Source organism: Jaculus jaculus, chromosome 2 (assembly GCF_020740685.1).
Source record: "Jaculus jaculus isolate mJacJac1 chromosome 2, mJacJac1.mat.Y.cur, whole genome shotgun sequence".
Lineage (NCBI taxonomy): Eukaryota > Metazoa > Chordata > Mammalia > Rodentia > Dipodidae > Jaculus > Jaculus jaculus.
In genome coordinates, this window is record NC_059103.1 from 69,455,185 (window position 1) to 69,478,117 (window position 22,933).

The 22,933-nt window shown below is 42.1% G+C and overlaps 1 protein-coding gene across 3 annotated transcripts; it reads left to right on the forward strand.

The window, feature by feature from the left end:
* The first annotated feature begins 345 nt into the window (after window positions 1–345).
* Window positions 346–22,507, forward strand: Gde1 (glycerophosphodiester phosphodiesterase 1). 3 transcript variants are annotated; one of them, XM_004665433.2, is made up of 6 exons: window positions 346–737; window positions 9,787–9,962; window positions 13,963–14,068; window positions 16,546–16,638; window positions 17,689–17,900; window positions 21,889–22,507. In XM_004665433.2, exons 1-6 carry the CDS (start codon window positions 477–479, stop codon window positions 22,034–22,036), a joined length of 996 nt encoding a protein of 331 aa, XP_004665490.2. In that variant the 5' UTR covers window positions 346–476; the 3' UTR covers window positions 22,037–22,507. The 3 variants fall into 3 exon arrangements, with proteins under 3 accessions (XP_004665490.2, XP_045000352.1, XP_045000354.1); XM_045144417.1 differs by having other exon boundaries at window positions 9,791–9,962; XM_045144419.1 differs by lacking the exon at window positions 346–737 and adding an exon at window positions 2,710–2,840.
* The last annotated feature ends 426 nt before the right edge of the window (window positions 22,508–22,933 follow it).

A 22,933-nucleotide genomic window follows, 5' to 3' on the forward strand; every position in this document is an offset into this window, starting at 1 on the left:
CATCTCATCAACAGCTTGCAACAACTCTGGGTCCCGGCACTTGGACATGCGTTTGGCACATCTTATATTGAAAATAAGCCCCTTCGAGGTCGCACGACCTCAAAGGCAGTCACAAAGTCACTCTGGAGCACTTCCAGACGTTCCCATCCCCTTCTTCGGAGTCTGAAAGCAGGGGTTGAAGTCCGGACCTCACAAAACCCCAAAGCCACCGTGGAACCCGAGCCTGGGTGCTGAGCCCGCCCTGTTGCCATGGCATCAACTCCGCCCCCTCTCAGCGCTGGACACCCGGGCTTCTGATTGGTCAGACGGCAGGCTCACCTTCGAGATGGGTCCGTCGCCGCCATTGTGCCCCGCTGGTCCCTGGGAAGGGTTCCGGCTGCGGTCAGTAGCTCGCCGGTCTCCGGGTCGCGTCTCTCCCTCAGTTCCGGAAGCCCGGCGGGTCCGGGGCTCCGGTCCGTGCCGGTGCGGGCGCCGGCATGTGGCTGTGGGAGGAGCAGGGCGGCCTCCTGGGCCCCTTCACTTTCGTGCTGGTGCTGCTGCTGCTGGTGACGCGCAGCCCAGTCAACGCCTGCCTGCTCACCGGCAGCCTCTACGTCCTGCTGCGCCTCTTCAGCTTCGAGCCGCTGCCCAGCCGCCGGGCGCTGCAGGTGCTGCGGCCCCGCGACCGCGCCTCGGCCATCGCCCACCGCGGTGGCAGCCACGACGCGCCCGAGAACACGCTGGCGGCCATTCGGCTGGTGAGCCCCCATGTCCCGGTTATTTCTGTTGTTGCTATGTGCCAGACCTCGAGGTGACCGCCGTGTGCAAGATTGTTTTCACACGCTTACGAAGGAATGGTGGGGGACAACACATACTTTTGAGACTTGAAGAGCACAGGTGCAATGAAGGCGGTGATGAAAACTACGAGGAGTTTAGCCAGAGAAGTCTTCTACGAACAAGTGATACTGGAACTGAATCTAGAAATACACTATCCTTAGGATCTGTGAGAGAAAAATAAAATAAAAATAGCTCCAGGGAAAGGAAAGAGCGAGTGCAAAGGTCCTGAGGTGGGGATGATGTTTGAGTGTTAAGGTACAAAGAGGCTGGTATGTGGCCTCGGTTCAACGAGCAGGTCAAAATCCAGTGTGTGATGAAGTAAGAAGTCAGCCAGGTCAAATAGGGTCTTGGTCAGTATGTGAGATTAGTCTGTTCTAAATGCATCATCCTTCTTGCCAGGTGTCACTTTTGGCCCTCTAAAGTACTTGGGTATTCTCCTTATCACCTCTATACAGACACACACATTCACTCCCTCACTAGCAGCCAGTCTCATCAATACTTGCCTCCCTTTTCCACAGCACATTTGAATCTTAATCTCGCTGGGCAGTCTCCTGCCTGTATATCATTAATAGCCTGTCTAGTTGGAGCATTGCAGTGGATTAGGCACTTTTGCATCTGTGTACACACAGTAGTCATATCTGTGGGTTTTGTATCCATGGATTCAATCATGGACCATAGTAGTTTTTTAAAACACACACACACACACACATACAAAAAAAAACAACAAACAACCCACAGCTTCTGTGGTGACCATTACAACTACTTATGTAGTGTTTAGGTTGCATTTGTCATTATAAGAAATGTAGAGATGTTTTAGAGTTCATGGAAAGACCTTCCTAGGATATATTACAAATGCTACATAATTTTATACTAGGTACTTGGTCCTCTGTTGACTTTGGACATGTTGGAACTAGTCCTCCCTGCTACCCAAGAAACAACTGTATATTTGATCTAATTTGTTTGAGTCATTATCTTGCCATTAAGTAAGTGGGAAAACTGACTCAAACACACATCCCCTTTTGGAATTTAGCCTTCTGATTCTAAGCCCCAGTGCTCTTTGCCATAGTTTAGAGCATGTTATAGGATGTACGAATGTAATGTCTCTGCACTTTGTTCAGCTGGGAAACAGACAGTATTGCATAATGAGCAAGTTTCTTAAGCTTCCTTATTTCTATCAGGCTTAGGACTAGGGTGCTGTAAGATGCTACTCTTTACCCTAGTCTCAGCTCTGACCTCACTTTCCCAATTTGTAAAGTGGGATTAATAATGGCCTCTATAAAATAAGTATTAGGGAGTCAGTGAACTAATTCCTAGTCGGAATTCCACAAATAGAAGCTGTTTTGCCAAGAATTCAAGGATGGCTTCATTCTTTAAGATCATCTGAGAATAAACATTAAATGTGATGAAGGGGCACTTGGACAGCCTTTGAGTTAGGGCAACCGAGTGTTTATGTGTCATCAAGCTAAACCTCTCTTATGCTTCCTTCTCCCTGGTTTGTTCTTTGGGAGGAGAGACTGGCAGTTTTTCAGGCTCCTGTTTAGAATAAGATATGGAAGAATGCAAATAAACTCAGAGTTCAGTTGAAGTAACAGATCTACAAGGGTGCTCTTGTTGTAAAAGGAAGATGGCCATCACCACAGAGGAAAAAGCACATGCTTCTCATCTGCTTCTATTCCAACTTACCTTTATCAATTGTCTTGCAGGCATATCGGCCTATCTTTTTAACTGTTCATTGACAACCTCCATACATATACACAGTCTACCATGTTCATAATCCCCTCTCCCCATCCTCCCTTTTCCCCTTCCCCTATCCCATCTCCACTGAATTCCTCCTTTTCAACTAGTCCCTGCTCTATTTTGATGTCGTTATTCTTTCCCTCCTATCATGCAGGTCTTATGTAGGTAGCATCCTGTCCAGCCTTTTGATATTGCAACACAACATTGTGATCTATACAGAACTGTACAATCAAGTTATCAAAACAAAATTGCAACAACAACAACAACAAAATCTTGTGATGTTTTAAGTAAGTTTACAGTTTTGTGTTGGTTTGCAGTCATTGCTATCCATGGCCACATGTGACCAACAGATTGGACTGGCTCCAGGCCTGCAAGGATCCTAAAGGTTACCTGAGCACAGAAGACTTACTAAGGAATGTGTTTTGGCCAAGAGTATGTTTGCCTGGATAGTAATCATACTAAGTGAATGAGGAAGTGTACATGTAAAGTAAGCATGTAGTGTTTCATATCTTGTTGTGGTCCAAGGAAATATGGCTGAGTTCCATTTGTGTCTTATGCCTTTATGATGAGCCTATCTCTTTCTTTTTTTTTTTTTTTTTTTGTTTTTTGTTTTTCAAGGTAGGGTCTCACTCTGGTCCAGGCTGACCTGGAATTAACTCTGTCATCTCAGGGTGGCCTTGAACTCATGGCAATCCTCCTACCTCTGCCTCCCGAGTGCTGGGATTGAAGGCGTGCGCCACCACGCCCAGCTCAAGCCTATCTCTATGTTATATAACAATAATGACAAACACTGTGCTAAGATTCCTGGGCTGAGGAGGAAGTGAGATGTGGCAATACAACCTGCTAGAACTCCAGGTCAGTTTGGATGACCTTCTTTGCTATGACATTAAGCTTTTGACACAGAATGCCAATAAGTCTGTGCCTTCCCTCTTGACTTTGAGACAGTTTATTTCCATCAAATTTGGTTTTGTTTTCTTCTGTTCTTGATCCCTTTGCACACTTGCAGCTCGTAGTTTATTTTAATAGATGTTTTTACTATGTCAAAAACAGTTTGACAGTAGTAGAATTTCTAATAGGTTATAAATTAATCATAGAAGAAAAACTTAATACATGTGAAATCTGTGTATTAAAAAAGTTCACCCTGTCTGCAGGTCTCTCTCTCTCTTCTTGCGGTGGCGGCGCGAGAGCAGAGTCCGAGCTGTGGTGGCGAGAGTCATGGCGGGACAAGCATTTAGAAAGTTCCTTCCGCTCTTTGACAGTGTTGGTTGAAAGGAGTGCAGCTGAAACTGTAACCAAAGGTGGCATTATGCTTCCAGAAAAATCTCAAGGAAAAGTATTGCAAGCAACAGTAGTAGCTGTGGGATCAGGCTGTAAAGGAAAGGGTGGAGAGATTCAACCAGTTAGTGTGAAAGTTGGAGATAAAGTTCTTCTCCCAGAATATGGAGGCACCAAAGTAGTTCTAGACGACAAGGATTATTTCTTTTTTTTTTTTTAATTATTTATTTATTTATTTATTTGAGAGCAACAGACACAGAGAGAAAGACAGATAGAGGAAGAGAGAGAGAATGGGCACGCCAGGGCTTCCAGCCTCTGCAGACAAACTCCAGACGCATGCGCCCCCTTGTGCATCTGGCTAACGTGGGACTTGGGGAACCGAGCCTCGAACCAGGGTCCTTAGGCTTCACAGGCAAGTGCTTAACCGCTAAGCCATCTCTCCAGCCCAACAAGGATTATTTCTTATTTAGAGATGGTGACATTCTTGGCAAGTAGGTAGACTGAAATCACTGTTGAAATGGCACCATATGAAGCTGCCAATTCCACTGATATTCTGAAATGTCTCATGTAAATAATTTCCATGCCTTTTATAATAAACAGATGATATCTAAGCTACTGACAAAAAAATTCACTGTTAAAAATAGCAGCAAAAAAATAAAATTATGCCTACAATCTTCTTCACCTGGGCTGGAGTGTGACTTTTAAAATATAATTTATATTGTAAACCCTGTCTTTATTTAAAAAATCCTTTAGTAGTTCCCTACTGCAATTAAGTGAAATCCAAACTTCTTTCTTTCTTGATTTGGTGGTGGTTTTACTTTTCTGCTTGTGGTGCTAGGGATGGAACCTGAGCCTCAAACATGTTAGCCAAAGTGCTGTGCCACTGAGCTACACTCTCAGCCTCAAACTTTATTCTCCCTTGTAACTTTCTCAAGCCTCTTGCCCTATCTCTTCCAGCCATGGAGTGTTGCTTTTGACTTCATGTATGTGATTGTCCACCTTCAAATATCTCAAGACAGTAAGAGGACTTTACTGTTTCACCTAACAAGCTTGTTGGGGAAGGCATGGCCTTTAGGATGGCAGTACAGCAGTTCCACTTTTGATCATGGAAGACCCTGCTTTTGTTAGTCCACCTGCAGCATATTTACCAGCCTTCATTGTGGTTGCCAGGTGGCCAGTGCAGTCCTCCACATTCCTGCACACCAGCATCTGCAAGAAGACCCCCCCCCCCTTCCTGGTGTCTTCACAGAAGCCTCCCTATAACTCCCTTACACACACACACACACACGCACACACACACACACACACGCACACACACACACACACACGGGGGGGGGGGAGGGAGAGAGAGAGAGAGGGAGAAACTAGCACCACTTCTAAGCACAGGAGAACACTGATCACTGGAGCAAGCATAGATTTCTACTAATAGAGCTTCTTAAAGAAGGGGAATAGTTTGGGTAGGCAACAACACCTGCTTCTTCTTCCCTTGAAGTTTTAGTATTGTACTTGCTATTTCTTCTGCTTAGACGAGCCCTCCTCTGGATCTTTTCTTAGCTAACTCCTTCCTTATATCATTAAAGACTCAATTCAGATGTTACAGTCTCAGAGGCCTTCCCTGGCTATCTATGTAGTAACTCTTCACTGATCCTGATGTTTGTCTTATGTAGTAACTCTTCACTGACCTTGATGTTTGTATTGACTTCTATTTTCTTCTCCTGTTTATTTATTATTTTTGAGATAGGGTCTCACTCTAGCCCAGGCTGACCTGGAATTCACCATGTAGTCTCAGGCTGGCTTCAAACTCATGGTGATCATCCTACCTCTGCCTCTCGAGTGCTGGGATTAAAGGCGCCCCACCACTATGTCCAGCTTCTCCAAAATACTTATCACTGTGGTAGTTTATATGTAACATGTTCATAATCTGTTCGTACTCAGATGTATGATTTTTTTTTCTGTCTTGCTCACTAGTATTCCCCTGCTTAGATCAATGTCTCCTATGTAGGCACTCAGTAAATTCTTGTTGGAAAGATTATGATATACAAATAGTCAATAAGTCCATTGAAGAAAAATTCAGTATCTTTAGTCATCTGGGAAATAGAAATCAAAACCATAATGAAATACACTACATGCCCACCAGGATGGGTGTGATAAAAAAAATTACAGAAAACACACTAGAAGAGATGTGTTGAAAATGGAACCTTTATATACTGCAGGTGGGAAAAGTTTGGCAAGTCCATAAAAGATTAAGCAACTGCTTCCTGATCTAGCATTGCAACTCTTGGGTATATATCCTAGAGAACTAAAACACTTAGCTGGAAATTGAAGACATAAAAAATTTGCACTGAATATTCATAACAGTATTATTCATATTAGCCCTGCAATGATTAATATTGTCAGTTTGACAAGATCTAGAACCACTTAGGAGACAGTCCTCTGGGCATGTTGTGAGGGAGTTTTAGATTGGGTTAATTGAGGTGGTAAGACCCACACTAACTATGGTTAGCACCATTCCATGTGATGGAGTTCTGGATTGAATAAAAAAGAGAAATTAAGCTGAGAACCAGCCCTTGATTTCTCTGTGTTTCCTGGCTATTGATGCAGTGCAACCAGTTGCCTTAAGGTCCTGGTGCCCTGACTTCCTTACCATGAACCATGAACCAAAATAAATCCTTAAGTTACAGATATTTTGTCACAGCAACAAGAAAAGTAACTAATACAAGCCCAAACAGAAATAACATGCATGTATAAAAAGCATGTGCTATATTGACACAGTGGGCCATTGTCAACTCATGTTCTACTCTCCAGGTCCTACATAAGCCAGACACACAAGGTGATGCAAATGTGCAAGGTTGCACATGCACATTAGGTGGTGCATACATCTGGAGTTCAATTACAGTTGGCTGGAGGCCCTGGCATGCCAATTTTTTTCTCTCTCTCTTACTTAAAAAAACAAAAGCCAGTCTGTTGGGCTTGCCCCAAAAAATTATTATTTTGTTTTTTTTGGGGGGGTAGGATCTCACTGTAGCCCAGGCTGACCTGGAATTCACTATGTAGTCTCCGGGTGGCCTTGAACTCATGGTGATCCTCCTACCTGTGCCTCCCAAGTGCTGGGATTAAAGGTATGTGCCACCATGCCTGGCAAAAAGAAAAAAATTTTTAAAAAGAATGAAATCTTGATTCATTTTGCAACATGTACAAAACTTTGAAAGCTAAACTAAGTAAAGAAACGTGGCTCCCCTTTGACGTTGGCTTCCTCTCGCCTCTGCCTCTAAACAGCCACTAATGTTATTGCGGTTATTGTACTGTACTCTTCCAGTAAGCTAGTGTAGGAGTCAGGGTTCTCGTAAAGTATATCACTATAGCTAAGCTGTATTGCTATAAAATTTTCACAACATTACAATATCTAAGGTTTGGCGAGATGGCTCAGCAATTAAGGTGCTTGCCTATAATGTCTATGAAATTTGTATATTTGGAATAAAAATATTGCAGTGATAAGATAAATTTCCCTAAATAAATGAAAAGGTGAGAATGAAGGATATACTAACATGTGCATTAGAAACAGGGGTTCATCTTTTCATCTTGATAACTAAAAAAGGTATCAGGCAAGAAGGTTGAGCATACCCAGTGGAATATCTGCTCTCAGAAACTGATGTGGTATTTCTTTTTTAGGCATTTGTATTTATTTTTATTTTTATTTTTATTTTTTGGTTTTCTGAAGTAGGGTCTCACTCTAGCTCAGGCTGACCTGGAATTCACTATGTCGTCTCAGGGTGGCCTCAAACTCACAGCAATCCTCCTACCTCTGCCTCCCAAATGCTGGGATTAAAGGAGTATGCCACCACACCAGACTCTAGTTTTTGACTTTGATAAACTACTCAAAAGACAAAAGGTGGGTATGATAGCACATTCCTGTAATTGCAGCACTCAGGAGGCTGAGATGGGAAGATCACAAGTGGAATACCAGCCTGAGCTACATAGTAAGAGTCTTCCTCCAAAAAACAAGGGCAGGAGTCAGTAGGTCAAGTGGTAGAGTGCTGGCCTAGCATGTGTACCACAAAAATGCAAGGGAGGGAGGGACAGAGGAAAAGGTCAAATAAGTGAACTCGTCATTAATTTTTTGTTGGTGGTTGTGATTTTTCGAGGTAGGCTCTCACTCTAGCCCAAGCTGGCCTGGAACTTACTTACACTGTAGTCTCAGGATGACCTCGAACTCACAGCAATCCTCCTACCTCTGCCTCCCAAGTGCTAGGATTAAAGGTGTGCACCACCATGCCCAGCAAGTTTTAATATTCTTGTTAAAATACTATATCTAATTTTTTTGGTGTGTTGTAGCCAAATAGCTCTAAGGAATAAAAGTGTAATTGAACTTACAGTGTCAAGATCAAAGAGTAAGAATAATATTTGTGTTACAGTGAAAAAAATAACACTATGTACACTAAAAATATAACTTTTTATAATTTTAATTTATTTATTTGAGAGCTACAGACAGAGAAAAAGAGAATGAGAGAGAGAGAGAGAAAGAGAGAGATAATGGGTGCACCAGTTCCTCCAGCCACTGCAAATGAACTCCAGATGCATGTGCCACCTTGTGCATCTGACTTACGTGGGTCCTGGGGAATCGAGCCTCAAACTGGGGTCCTTAGGCTTCACAGGCAAGTGCTTAAGTGCTAAGCCATCTCTCCAGCCCTGAAGATGTCACTTAAAAAATACTTTATTTATTATTTATTTGCAAGGAGAGAGAGAATATCAGTATGAGAATGAGAATGGGTGGGTTCACTTACCAGTAAATTCTAGGTATAACCAAGAAAACTTATACACCTGTTACAGTCAGGTTTGCATTGCTGGCAGAAAACACCCATTCAAGAACAATTATGGGGGAAAGAGGGGTTTATTTTGGCTTTCAGACTCAAGGGGAAGCTCCATGATGGCAGGGGAAAATGATGACATGAGCAGAGGGTGGATATCATCTCCTGGCAAACATCAGGTGGACAACAGCAACAGGAGAGTGTGCCAAACACTGGCAAGGAGAAACTGGCTATAATAACCATAAGCCCAGCCCCAACAATACTCTGCCTCCAGGAGGAACTAATTCCCAAATTTCCATCAGCTGGGAACCTAGCCTTCAGCCCACCTAAGTTTATGGGGGACACCTGAATCTTTTTACTATATACTATGTATGATTTCAGTAGACCAAAAAAAAATATTGATCATTTCACATCTTTATCGTGACTAGGAAGCCAAGGAAGCCGACACCAGGGTGTCCTCCATTATTGTTAAATTTCTATTTTATATATTTACATACTTATTTTTGCAGTGCTGGTGGCCAAACGTATGCCTCCTGAATGCTCTACCACTGAGCTACATTCCTGGCCTTAAATTTTCTTTTAAGACAAAGTCTAATATTCTTTACCAAACTTGCCAACTTCTTGGCTGACAGCCAGTGCTACAGACATAAACTTTACCCAGATGCGGTCTTACGTGTTTCTTTTACAGAGGGTGGAGTTAAGTCAACAAAACCCGACTCATCTTGTTTATGCCTAAGTAGTGACCTAGCTGACTAATGAACAAACACAGGGGACTCAACAGAGTTGCTATGCTAAGAAAGTATTAGTAAACAGGAGACTCTATCTAAATGGCAATGGTCCATGTAGTTAAAGCATCGAGAGGAAGCTTAAAGACCTAAAAAGTCTCTCTACCTGCCTCTGTCAGAGTGAGAAGGCTGGGAGATAGAAGTTTTAAAGGACTTAGTAAGTGTAGGTAGGAGTCAGGCATGGGAAACCAGTGGATCAGGGATGTTCCCTGAAAGGGAAGGGAGAGGGATCTGTAAGAACTGCTATTTACTACCCCAGCCCCATTGTGGTTTTTATTTTGTTTTTTTTTTTTTGTTTGTTTTTGAGTGTTTAGATGTAAAATGATGTCTGTGGCTGTTGACATTAATATTGTTGATACTTTGTTAAGGCAGCTAAGAATGGAGCAACCGGTGTGGAAGTAGACGTCGAGTTTACTTCTGACGGGATTCCTATCTTAATGCATGATAGTACAGTGGATAGAACGACAGATGGGACTGGACGACTGTGTGATTTGACATTTGAACAAATTAGGAAACTTAACCCTGCAGCAAATCACAGACTCAGGTAAGTGGTCACTAACAGAACTCTTAGCTTTTACTAATGATCACAGGTAGATAGACACTAGCTCTCTCTGCTCCTCTCCTTCTCTCCCCTCTCCTTGCTTCCCTTTTCCTTCCCTCCCCTTCCTTTCCCTCTCCTTCCCCCTGCTCTTGAAAATTTGTTTTGTTTTCAGCTAAATCAATTTCCCAAGAAATGAGCAGGTTGCCAGCAACAGAAACTATGTCTATTTTAAGGTTTCCCACTGAGGAACTATTCTCATGGTAGTACTTGTGTCTAGTCACCAACTGATGGTTACTTTGTACTGTTGCTTATATCATATAATCAGTAGGCTAAAAGAAATTACTAGTCAGTCATCTGGCATTCAAGTGTACCAAGAAACAAATAATATATGTATAGCTTTTTAACCTCTTTAGATACATACAACAAACTTCTGAAGGAGCACAGAATTCAAGGAGGAGGACGTTCCCTAGTCTTCTAAAATAGCACTGACCCATAGAACTTTCTACAGTGATGGAAGGTTTCTGTATCTTTACTGTCCAGTAAAGCAGCCCCATATGGCTAGTGAATGCTTTGCATATGGCTGCAGTATACAACTAAAGAACTGAATTCTTTTTTTTTTTTTGAGGTAGGGTCTTGCTCCAGCCCAAGCTGACCTGAAATTCACTCTGTAGTCTCAGGGTAGCCTTGAATTCATATGATCAATCCTCTTACCTCTGCCTCCTGATTGCTGGGACTAAAGGTGTGTACTGTGCCTGGCAAAAACTAAATTCTTCAGTGAAGATTTAAACTTAAAAAAAAGGGGGTGGCTACAGTATAGATCTACATTAATCCTGCTCTTAAAGATGATTCCAGAAAAGATAAATGACCTACTCAAGAATAAACAACTAGTTCATGCAGGAGCCAAAACTAGAATCTCAGTATCCCAGTTTTCACTCCAAAGAATGTTTATAATATATACCATGCTGTTTCTGGTTGCCCTGTATGACTTTAAATCCTATGAAATTTGAATGTTTTTAATGTCCTCCTGGTATAAATTGATATTGTCCAAGTATATGTGTATGTGTATGTGGGGGGGTGGGGAGTGTCAGAACTAGTCCTACAAGATTTCCATAAGAAAAAAAAAATGCTTTGATTAAAAAAAAAACCTAAGAAAAATAGTCCACATCAATCATTTCTTCCCCTTGACTGAACATATCTAAGTTTTTCTTTGTATGTAGATGTGTGTGATATGGTTGTGTTTATGTATGTTCTTGCAGGTACCTATGTGTGTACAAACATGGAGGCCGGATTTCCACATTAGTGTCATCTTCTATTGCTCTCTACTCTTTGTGACAGGGTCTTTTGCTGAACCTAGACTACCTAGCCATTGAGCCCCAGGGATTCCCTGACTTTGCCTCCCCAGGGCCAGGATTATAGGTGCTCACCTTCATACATGGGTTTTGGGGACTGAACTCAGGTCTTCATGCTTGCATGGCAAACACTTTACCCACTGAGCCATCTTCCTCACCCAGCATGTCTCAGATATATGTGACTAGAGAACCTTTCCCCCCATTGACAGCTGTTCAAACCCTTAGAATAAAAATAGTGGGCAATGCACCTTAAAGTGTGGTTATTTAAGTTGTTCTCCTTTTGTCCTCATAATAAAAATGAATGTTCTGTTTTCTTATAATATCAGATTTCTGGACAGTGGTCTACTTACTGGTAATCCTTGAGTCCTCCTTGAATAGTAAATGTTTGTCACAGTGATGATTCAGATCTCATTTCCCTAGGATGTACAATAAGTTTAAGTCAGCTAAAAGGAGCTGTACTTTATGCTGGGAAGAATATTCATAACCCCAAAATTCTGAGTCCCAGCTGCTCTCATTGCTTTTTACTGTTACCTGATACCTCATTGCTCTTTTGTGTGCTGGACAAAAGCTGATGTTAATATGACACTGGGAAGATGTCAGGTTCAAAGCTAATACTATAAAAATATTCTTATTTATTTATTTGCAAGGGGAGAGAGTATGGGCACGTCAAGCAAATGAAGTTCAGATGCATGTGCCACTTGTGCATCTGGCTTTATGTGGGTACTGGAGAATGAAAGTAAGTGCTTAAACTGTTGAGCCAGCTCTCCAGCCCCAGAGTTAATATTCAGTAGCAAAAAATACTTAGGCTCAGCATGATGATTTTGAATTGTTTAATAAGGTACCATATCAACAGTACTGCCTTAGAGCTGGACATGGTGGTACATGCCTTTAATCCCAGCACTTGGGAGGCAGAGGTAGGAGGATCACTGTGAGTTTGAGGCCACCCTAAGACTACATAGTTAATTCCAGGTCACCCTGGACTAGAGTGAAACCCTATCTCTACAAATGAAGCACAGTGCATTTCTGTTGGGCTCTAAATGAAGTAAGTGGCTGTATTTAGGGCCACACTGAAGGAAAAATAAGTATTTTAAGACTGGCCAGCCTGGTGCCACAGCTTGTACCTGTAATCCCACCACCTGGCAGGAGGATTAAGAATTCTAGGTCAGCCTGGGCTGTATAGGTGACATCTCAACAGTAAGGTTTCCATCTTCTTGCATGGAGTACATGATGACTAGTAGAATTGCCTATAACATTTAAGTTATCCATATCCTTTACTGTTTAAAATTTTGATTTACTTGCAAGGGGAGGTGGTGGGGGATAAAAAGAGAGAGAGCAAATGAATATGAATGGGCTTTCTGGGCCTCCTGTCACTGTAAATCAACTCCAGATGAATGTACTACTTTATGCATCTGGCTTTACATGGAATCTGGGGAATTGAATCCAGGCTGGCAAACTTCACAAGCAAGTGCCTTTGACTGCTGAACCATCTTCCTAGTCCATCTATATCCTTTTTTTTGTTTGTTTGTTTTGTTTTGTTTTCATTTTTCAAGGTAGGGTCTCACTCTAGCCCCAGGCTGACCTGGAATTCATTATGTCATCTCTGGGTGGCCTGAAACTCATGGTGATCCTCCTACCTCTGCCTCCTAAGTGCTGGGATTAAAGGCATGTGCCACCATGCCTGGCTTCATCCATATCCTTTTTAAAAGTCAGAATCTTGCAGGTGGAATAGCTGTAGTTGAAAATGCAGGTTCAGTGACAAAGCGGAACATCATTGTGAGAAAAAGCCAATCTCTGTGTAGCAGGTGCCCATCTTAATTTTTCTTAGCAGGACACAGTCTTAAAAAATTATTTATTTAAACAGTTGCACTTAAATAAATGTTCAATAATATAGCTAGTAGTTAATGTATTTTTGAGAATTTTTCCTGCGTTAGGAGAAATTAACTTAAAATTCTTCTTTGAGTTCTTTAAAGGCACTCTGACCTCTAATGAGCAGGGTTACTAATATTGACCCATGGAAATTCAGTTTAAATGATGTTTGAAGGCTGGAAAGATGGCTGAGTGGTTAAAGGAGCTTGTTTGCAAAACCTGAGTGCTCAGGTTTGATTCCCCAGTACCCATGTAAAACCAGGCACACAAGTGGAATATGCATCTAGAGTTTGTAGCAGCAGGAGACCCTAATATGCCCCGACTCTCTCTAATACATCTTTTTTTTTTTTCAATAAATACTTTTTTAAAGCGATGATTGGTGGGCTGGAGAGATGGCTCAGCAGTTAAAGGCATTAAAAGCACTTGCTTGCAAAGCCTGATGGCCTGAGTTCAGTTCCTCAAAACCCACACAGAACCAGATACACAAAATGATGCATGTGTCGAAAGTTGTTTGCAGTCGCCACAGGCACTGGTATGCTCATTCACTCTCCCCCACTCTCTCATAAATAATCTTAAAATTTTTAAATGATGTTTGATGTTGCTGCTTTTCTTTGATCAGGAATGTCCAGAACTTGGTTCAAGTACCTGTAACGAATTATCTCTAGACTGCTGTGGGTAGAGGAAAGGAACATTATTGCCTTTGGTTTATGTGGCATTTGCTAAATGTTGATTCTAGCAAATTGTTAACTTTTTCCTACAATTTGCCATTCCCTTTTCCTCTCTCATAGGAATGATTTCCCTGATGAAAAGATCCCTACCCTGAGGGAAGCTGTTACAGAGTGCCTCAACCATAACCTCACAATCTTCTTTGATATCAAAGGCCATGCAAATCTGGTACAGTTTACCCCATGGACTTGGCTAAAACATGACTTGTATAGTTGCTAGTCATTTCTAAAACTAACTACATATTTTGTTCTTTACTTTTTACTTACTACAAATTATACTGTATTTGCTTGAGGGTCATACACAATGCAAAATTTTACATCTTTACGTAAACAGTAATAATGGAACCATTTATGGAACCCTGTAGTAACTCCTAATAGTCTTCACCCAGCACAAAATAGGGAGGGAGGTCAAGTTTCTTTTCTTTACATAAGGCATTTACCAAAAAAACACTCAGTAAGTAAACAGCAAAGCACCTCTTCTGGAATGGACTATTCAAGCCACCTCCAAAAAAAGGAATTCAGGAGCTGTATACAGGCCAGATCTATCTGGCTTATAAGTTAGATAGCTAACTGGACTGCATTTAATAAGAACTACTATATTTAAAGCTTCTAGCAGCTCACAGCTCATATATCTTTTACATAGATGTGTTCCTCTGTCTAAGTACTAATCACTACATACAGCTTTACTATTCAGTGATTTGAGGTACTATACTTTTCTCAAAAGCTTGCTACATTTCTTCAAAATGTATGAAATTCTCCAAACAAATTTTGCTTGGCTTTTAATGCATATACTTGCACTCATAAAAAAAAAAAATGTTGCAGTGGGAATCCATGTGACAATAGGGTTCTGATTACATTTGTTTTGTTTTTCAAGCATACATTTTCCTTCATTTGGGTAACTTGACTATTTTTCCTTAGTAATGTTTATCATTAGGAATGGTCATTATTGGTGGGGAATTCTGATGGTGCTTATTTTTTTATTGATCTGAGGAAATCATTTAAACTAATTTTTAATAACCTGAAGTGTTAGCATAAGTATATACTCTAATTTTACTACAGTAACCTGCCATTTTTATAGAAAGAAGAGAATGATTGGTAACTAGTAACTGATTATCATTCTGGTAAACTGATAAGATATATATTTAGATTTACCAGTCATTCAAAGTCAGCCGAAGAACCTATTTTAACATATGATTTCATGAGCCATACTATATATATATCTAAAAAGGGGACTCTGAGAAAAATACCTACTGTGGGTTCATGGAATTTAACTGTTAGATATTTTGGTGTCCCAGATGGAAGCCACAACCTCACACACAGTGAGCATGTTTTCTACCACTGAACTAAACCACAGCACATCAGATTTGATTGTTCTGTACCACTGAACTACACCATAGCACATCAGGTTTGATTGATGATGTTGCCATGTGTAGGATCCCTGTGAGGTCCTGCCTTTCACTTACAGGGTACTGACCTTCATGCTTGTTTTCTTAGGATGAGAAGGAAAGAAAGAATTAAAAGAATATTTCTCAAAGTCCTTCATTCAACCCTTTGAGATTCTGGATGGGCATTCACAAGTGTTCAGCCAACATTGTGTAGAACACAGTAATCTAATTGACCAAGATAGCAGTACAGATGGCAGAGCTTGGAAAATTGGAGTAGAGTCCTGTAGCCAAGATCATGGGTTTTGGAATCCAACAGACCTTGACCAAGCTGTGTACTTGGTACAAGGTGACCACCACCTTGACATGCTTCCCTCTCCTCATGGACCAAATGAGGAAAAAAAAGCGACCATACAGGGTGGCTGTGAGGATTAAATAAGTAATGTATGCTAAGAGTTAGACATACTTCAAGTTGCTAGCTCAATAGCAGGAAAACCTTGGGCTGATGGTTAGTGAAGGGAGGCACAAGTGTAATTTCTGTACTCTTTTACTTCAGGATGTATTTTGTAGCATATGTTTGGTTAGACATATGTATCAAGTTCCAGAATTAGCAGGATTTCAAGATTACAATGTGTATAATATCTGGTCAACTTTTAGTGTGTTAATGCTTTTTGATGTTAATTCGGTAGGATTTACAGAATATTAGCATTTGATTCTATTACTTTTCTTGGTTTATTAGCTGGACCACCTCAAAAAGAGATCCACTTGAGGAGATTTGGGAGACTTTCAGCTCTTCCTTCAAGTCCCTCATCCCACTGTTCCCCCTGCATCCTTCATGATGGATGATGCATCCTCACGGTCCTCGGGTCTGAGCAGACAATTCCTCTGGCTTCCCAGCTCAGAGCCCCAGACTCCATCTAGGAAAGACAGAATGTGGACATGATAGGGACAATTCTTAGTGACTAAACAAGGGTTTAAGGAAGGGGGCTTAAAATTTTACTTCTAGCCTCTTCTGGCCCACAGTTCACCATGCTGTCTAAAAGCAGGTCTCCTGCTAAGCCTTTGAACATGATGGTGACCAGCAGTACTTGGCTACTTCATTTTTGCTGATATGACGTAATGTATCCCAGTGGCTGGTGGATGCAGTATTAGCAAGCTTCTTATTTTTTTACTAGGTTTGTACTTAACATGTAATACCTACTGGTTGGGACAATCATGACTTGATAGACTTTACATAAATAGATTTCAAATACCTGTTTTACAGGCTGCTGATGCTCTAAAGAAGCTGTATATGGAATTTCCACAGCTATATAACACTAGTATTGTCTGCTCATTCTTGCCAGAAGTTATCTATAAGGTAAAATTCTGGGTTCTTTTTTCTTGTATATAATTTACCAGTTAATTTACTATGAGACAAAATAGCAGAAGCAGACTGAGGAATGAAGAGGTTTATTTTGATTTACAGTTTTGAGGGGAAATATCCATTACAGCAGGAAAGCATGGCAGGCCTGAGCAGGAAGCAACCCATGTACATCTTCATATTAGCCGAGAGGAAGTATCAAGAAAGAGAAAAGCAAGTGAGGCTGGGTTGTGACACTTCAAGGCTTATCCCCAGTCACACACTGCCTTCAGTAAGGCTCCACCTCCTAAAGGTGAGGCTCAAGGAAAAAAAGAAACCGACACTCCCCCATCATCTGGGGGCTGGAGAGGTGGCTTAGCACTTAAAGGCGCTTGCTTACAAAGCCTGACAGCCTGGGTTTGATTCTCTAGTACCCATGTAAAGCCACATGCACATAGTAGTAGCTTGTGCATCTGGAGTTTATAGTGGCAGGAAATTTGGCACACCTATACTCAGTCTCAGTGTCTCTCTCTCTCAAATAAATAAAATATATATATATTTTTTGATCCTGAATGCTGGGTGTGATGATACACACCTGCAATCCCAGCACTTGAGAGGAAAGGTGGGCGGATTGGTGGAGTTCTAGGTCATTCTGAGCTACAGAGCAAAACCTGATCTCAAAACAACAACAGAATTGACCCTGAAACTGTAATGGCCTCTCCCACCTAATCTTGTGTGAGCTGAAGGTTGAACTCAGGGCTTCATGAGTGCTAGTCAAGCACTCTACCCCAGAACTGTAGCCCCAGCCCAATTTCTGTTGTTATTCAGTTTATCTTAGTTTATTCCTATGATTGTAGCTCTTGTAAAACTGTGGGAAAGCTGTTCTCAATTGTACTGCATATGAAGCATCTTAGGTCTGTTGTGAATCTTCTCAAAGGGCCTATGCTTAATAGATACAGGACTGGTCACTACAGCCATCTTGTCAGAATGAACATATTGGTGAAATCTAAACGATTGAGAAAGAGTAGACATAAAATCATTGTTATATTTTCCAAAATTCCTTTGCAGATGAGGCAAACCGATCAGAATGTTGTAACAGCTTTAACGCACAGACCGTGGAGCCTGAGCCATATGGGTGACGGAAAGCCACGCTACGATACTTTCTGGAAGCACTCCATGTTTGTGATGCTGGACATTTTACTTGATTGGAGCATGCATAATATATTGTGGTACCTGTGTGGAATTTCAGCTTTCCTCATGCAGAAGGACTTTATCTCCCCGTAAGTTGGAAGGCGTTTTTCTCTTTAACTGACACATGTCCTAAATGGGAAGGAAAGGGTAAGGAAGTGGGTAGATTGGATTGGTTGTGGCCCACAAAGCCCACAGCACTTCTCTTAAGTTAGAATGCTTCAGATGGGATGACTTCAGGAGTGTCTCAGTAATTCAAAACAGGCTAATCAAATATTCTTGGTATTTTTTAGTGTATTTTAAGTGGAAAATGAAAAGTTATGGTGAGATAGGGTCTGAATTTCTTTTCTTAAAATTATTTTATTAATTTATTTGAGATAGGGACATATAGAGAGGAGGAGAATGGGCACTTCAGGGCCTCTAGCCACTGCAAACAAACTGCAGGTACATGTGCCATCTTGTGCAGCTGCTTTGCATGGGTACTAGGGAACTGAACCTGGGTCATTAGGTTTTACTGGCAAGTGCCTTAACTGCTAAGCCATCTCTCCAGTCTAGCTTCGCATTTCTTGACTGGTTTCCTTTGAAACCTGCCATAGGGTCCATGGGGGAGCCACAGAAAATCCATCCTGGGGGCACCAACCTTTCAGCTCTGGTCTTCCCTTCTGCTCCCCTCTGGGGTATGGGGCTCTGCTCCATCTCCTCCATGACCTAACCTGCAGGCATCTCTGAAACTTTGTTTTGGCAGCTTCAGAGTTTAAATTTCAGCTGGCTAGAGTTCTAAGTTTTGTGTGATTTCTAGCATGTGTATGTGCTCACTTCAGCAAATATTTGGTTATTGCAAACTGTATTGAAGGTACTGTATTAGGAAGCCAAAGTGGCAGTGAGGGGACAAAGCCATGCTCGTTACCCTACTGGAAACTACTGTAGAGTGGGTCAGAGATGCCAATCAAATGTATGTGCAGCAAATGGTAGCTATAGGTGAACCTAGGTTTTAAGAGAAAACAGTGTGCAGAGTATTTTGTCTGACCCAGTCTGGGAGTCAAGAAAGGATCCCCAAGGAGTAGCAAGTAATGTAACCATGAAAGAGTTTTGTTTTTCTTCTGGGGTTTGTAGTACTGGTCTGTAATCCCAGCTACTCCTGAAGCTGAAACAGGAGCTGTAGAATGAGCTCAGGGCCAGCCTAGGCAACAGTGAGAATTTGTCTTAAAATAAAAAGTGAAAAGAAGGCTTAGGATATAGTTTAGTGTTTCCCAGCATGCATGCAGCCATAGGGTCAATCTCTAGTACTACAAAAAAAAGGAACAAGGGGGGGGTGGTAGAGAGGAAAAGAAAGAGAAAAGAAAAAGAGGAAAGGATAGAGGGAAGGAAGGAAAAGAGAGAGAAGAAAAAATCAATTCTGTTATTGGTCACATGAAACCAAGTGAGAAGTTTTATTAGTGGAAGGCTGGAGATTGAGCAGCTCCTCTCTCTCCTTCCCTCAATTTTTTTTTTTTTTTTGTTTTTGTTTTTGTTTTTGTTTTTCGAGGTAGGGTCTCACTCTTGCCCAGGCTGACCTGGAATTCACTATGGAGTCTCAGGGTAGCGTTGAACTCACGGTGGTCTTCCCACCTCTGCCTCCCAAGTGCTAGGAGTAAAGGTGTGCACCACCACGCCCAGCCCTCTCTCAAACCTTTTTGTTGTTGTTCATTTTTATTTATTTATTTGAGAGTGACAGAGAGAGAGGGAGAGAAAGAAACAGATAGAGAGAGATTGGGCGCGCCAGGGCTTCCAGTCACTGCAAACAAACTCCAGACGCATGCACCCCCTTGTGCATCTGGCTATGTGGGTCCTGGGGAATCGAGCCTCCAACCGGGGTCCTTAGGCTTCACAGGCAAGCGTTTAACCACTAAGCCATCTCTCTAGCCCCTCTCTCAAACTTTTTTTTAAAAAATTTTATTTATTTATTTATTTATTTATTTATTTATTTATTTATTTATGAGTGAGTGACAGACACAGAGAGAAAGACAGAGGGAGAGAGAGGGAATGGGTGCGCCAGGGCTTCCAGCCTCTGCAAACGAACTCCAGACGCCTGTGCCCCTTGTGCATCTGGCTAACGTGGGACCTGGGGAACCGAGCCTCGAACCGGGGTCCTTAGGCTTCACAGGCAAGCACTTAACCGCTAAGCCATCTCTTCAGCCCTCTCTCAAACTTTTTATTAACACTATCCATATATATACTCAATGTACCCTGTCATAACCCCTCCCAGCATCCTCATTTTACCACTCTCCTGAATCTCCCCTCCTCTGCACCCCTTCTTTCCAACTAGTCCACCCCCTCTTTTTTTTTGCTCCCATATTATACAGGTCTTGTGCAGGTAGCATCAGCCACTGTGAGTTGTGAGGTCACAAATGTAATAGCCACTTTGTGTCTGGAAGACAGCATTATAAGCAGTCCTCCTTTTCCTTGGGCTCTTACACACTGTCAGCTCTTCCTCATTGGTTCCTGAGCCTTAGAATGTGTGCTAGAGATGTCTTGTTTATTGTGTTAGAGGTGTCTTGCTTATTGCTGAATACTCCACTGTCACTTTTTCTCAGCACTTGGACGAGTTTTCAGTCACCCTAGGGGTCACTGCCATTTTTATTTACTTTTTTGTTTTGTTTTGTTTTTCAAGGTAGGATCTCACTCTAGCCCAGGATGACCTGGAATTCACTATGTATTCTCAGTGTGGCCTCAAACTCATGGCAATCCTCCTACTTCTGCCTCCCGAGTGATGGTATTAAAGGTGTATGCCACCACACCTGGCTACTGCCATCTAAAAATAGAAGCTTCTCTAACCAAAAGTGAGAGTAGCATTAATATATAGGCATAAACAAATATTTAGAAGATGATTTGGTGGGTACAATATATCTATTTAGCTAACAATAGTAGTAGCTTCACTCCGTGGTTTATGACCTCCTCAGCCATAGGCTTTTGACTAGATTTTCATTCCATACAAGGTATGAATTCCCACCCATGGAACAAGCCTCAAATCCAGTCAGAGAACAGTTGGTTTACCCCATTGCCACCAGTGAACCAGTTGGCACATTTTTCCTGGTTAGCAAGCCATGTAGTTTGTAGGGTCTACTAATGGTTAAGACCATTGATAACTTTTCTCCCAAGGAAGCTGCATAGCTCTTAACAGCACTGTGACAGTCAATAGGGAGGAGTCTTCCAAGTCAGCTACAGCTTCATTTCTCAGTGTCCTGCAAACAAAGCATGTAGTGTCTTCAGTAGTAGTGTCTCACCATCTAATTCTGGTGGGCAATGAAGAGCCTTGGCAATTGTCTACACTGTTTAGGGGTTCTTATCTGTATGTCTCTTTTGTCTGGGTATATTCCCTCAGCCTCAAACAGGTGAGCACCAAGTAGTTCATTCGTTCTGAGAAATGGAATGTGGGGTGTGAGCCTTTTCTCTCTGTCCAGTGGTCACTGGGTCATTCTGGACCTGTGAATCTAAGGAATTATGTTCTAGGCTTGCCATTTGAAAATTGTGGCCTTTCCCATAACCTGGGATGGGGAGCACACAAGGAAAAGGCCACTGCACTTTAATCACTTGTACAGCTGGTCATTAAGATATGGGCCACGGTGCCAGGATGCCAGGAGCAAACCAAGCTCTATATGCAAAATTAACAGGAAAGGAGGAGAGACAAACTAAGTTTTGGATGCTGCTCATTAAGCAAAAGTGGAGCAGGGTGGTGGGGGAAGTTTATTGTGGAGGGACCTGGTTCTCTCAGGGAATGAAAAATAGTCAATATTCTGAAATATACAAAGAGAAACAGGAAATGTGGCAGGAGATGTAGCTTGAGACAGACAAGGAGCAGTCTCTTCTAGCCTTTAGTAGCTACAGGAAGGACGTTTGGGAGTGAGGGTGGCCATTAGTAAGCCCCACACGTTTGGAACTGGGACAGGTGGAGATTTCCCCACACTCCCCTGACTGCAGCAAGAGGACAGTGTGAGCCTCTCTGGGACCTGTTGGTGCCAGTGAACCACGTGCTTAGCAGCCACTTCAGATTCCAGGGACAGGTGGTCATTCTAACAGGATTGGTTTTTCCTTTTTCTTCAGGTACTATTTGAAGAAATGGTCAGCTAAAGGAATCCAGGTTGTCACCTGGACCGTCAATACCTTTGATGAAAAACATTACTATGAATCCTACCTTGGATGCAGCTACATCACTGATAGCATGTTAGAAGACTGTGCACCTCACATCTAGACTTATCCCAGGGAGGAAAAGCAAGGGTTCAGAAACTGCCTGTTTTCAGACATATCAGAGCACCCCTGTGCTAGCCCAGGCCCTGGGGATCAGGCAGCTTACATAAGCAATAGTCAGCCATTGCATTTTTATCCTAACAAACTGAAACCTGGTGTTGCCGCCACACTCCATGAAGGGTTCAGCTGTTGCTTTTGAAAATCTGGGTCTGAAAAAGGCACAAAAGCCTCTTTCCCAACGTGGCTGAGGCATGCACCGAGACTCAGAAAGGATGAACACAGTGGGCAGGTGGCTTGGAGACACAGATGTGAATGCATGGGACATGCGTGTTGCTCTGAGTTGACACTTTAAGTCTTGCCACTCTTACGTACTTGACTCATGTCAAATATTTGTATTCAGCTCTTAATGATGTACTGTGGACGTCAAACGTGTGAGAATACTAATAAAATCATTAAAAGGTGCGTAAAGGGAAAACTGTATACAGAGCCTTGTATCCTTAGTCATCAGGAATCTGTGGGGACTTGCGCTGTTCAACCCAGTAAGGCTTCAATGTGTAGCAGCCACATTGGGAGGGACCTTTGGGACCAGCCTTAGAAATTATTATGGTGTCTTGACATAAGAGCTTCATACCACCAGGGGGCAGAGTTATACCTTCTCAGGCTTACTAGGCAGCTCTCCACCACAGGCTCTTACACATTTAGAATGGAGGACACTTCCAAGAACCTCGAGGCACATCCTCATTTTGCAAGTGAAAATACTAAAACCTGTGGATAAGAACAGGCAGTCTCAAAGCCAAACAGCTAGTAAGCTCAATTCTATGATAGCTACAATTTCTTGTTTACTATATATAGGCTAGGAACTATACAAGAGGGTTAGTATGCACCATCTTATTCAGTCCTC

What these genes read in the sequence shown, in the direction of transcription:
- Gde1 (XM_004665433.2), top strand. Translation starts at nt 477, where the DNA reads ATGTGGCTGTGGGAGGAGCAGGGCGGCCTCCTGGGCCCCTTCACTTTC. An exon ending in GCAGCAAATCACAGACTCAG is followed by an intron (nt 9,963 to 13,962) that starts GTAAGTGGTCAC and finishes CCTCTCTCATAG; the next exon opens with GAATGATTTCCCTGATGAAA. An exon ending in TCAAAGGCCATGCAAATCTG is followed by an intron (nt 14,069 to 16,545) that starts GTACAGTTTACC and finishes CCTGTTTTACAG; the next exon opens with GCTGCTGATGCTCTAAAGAA.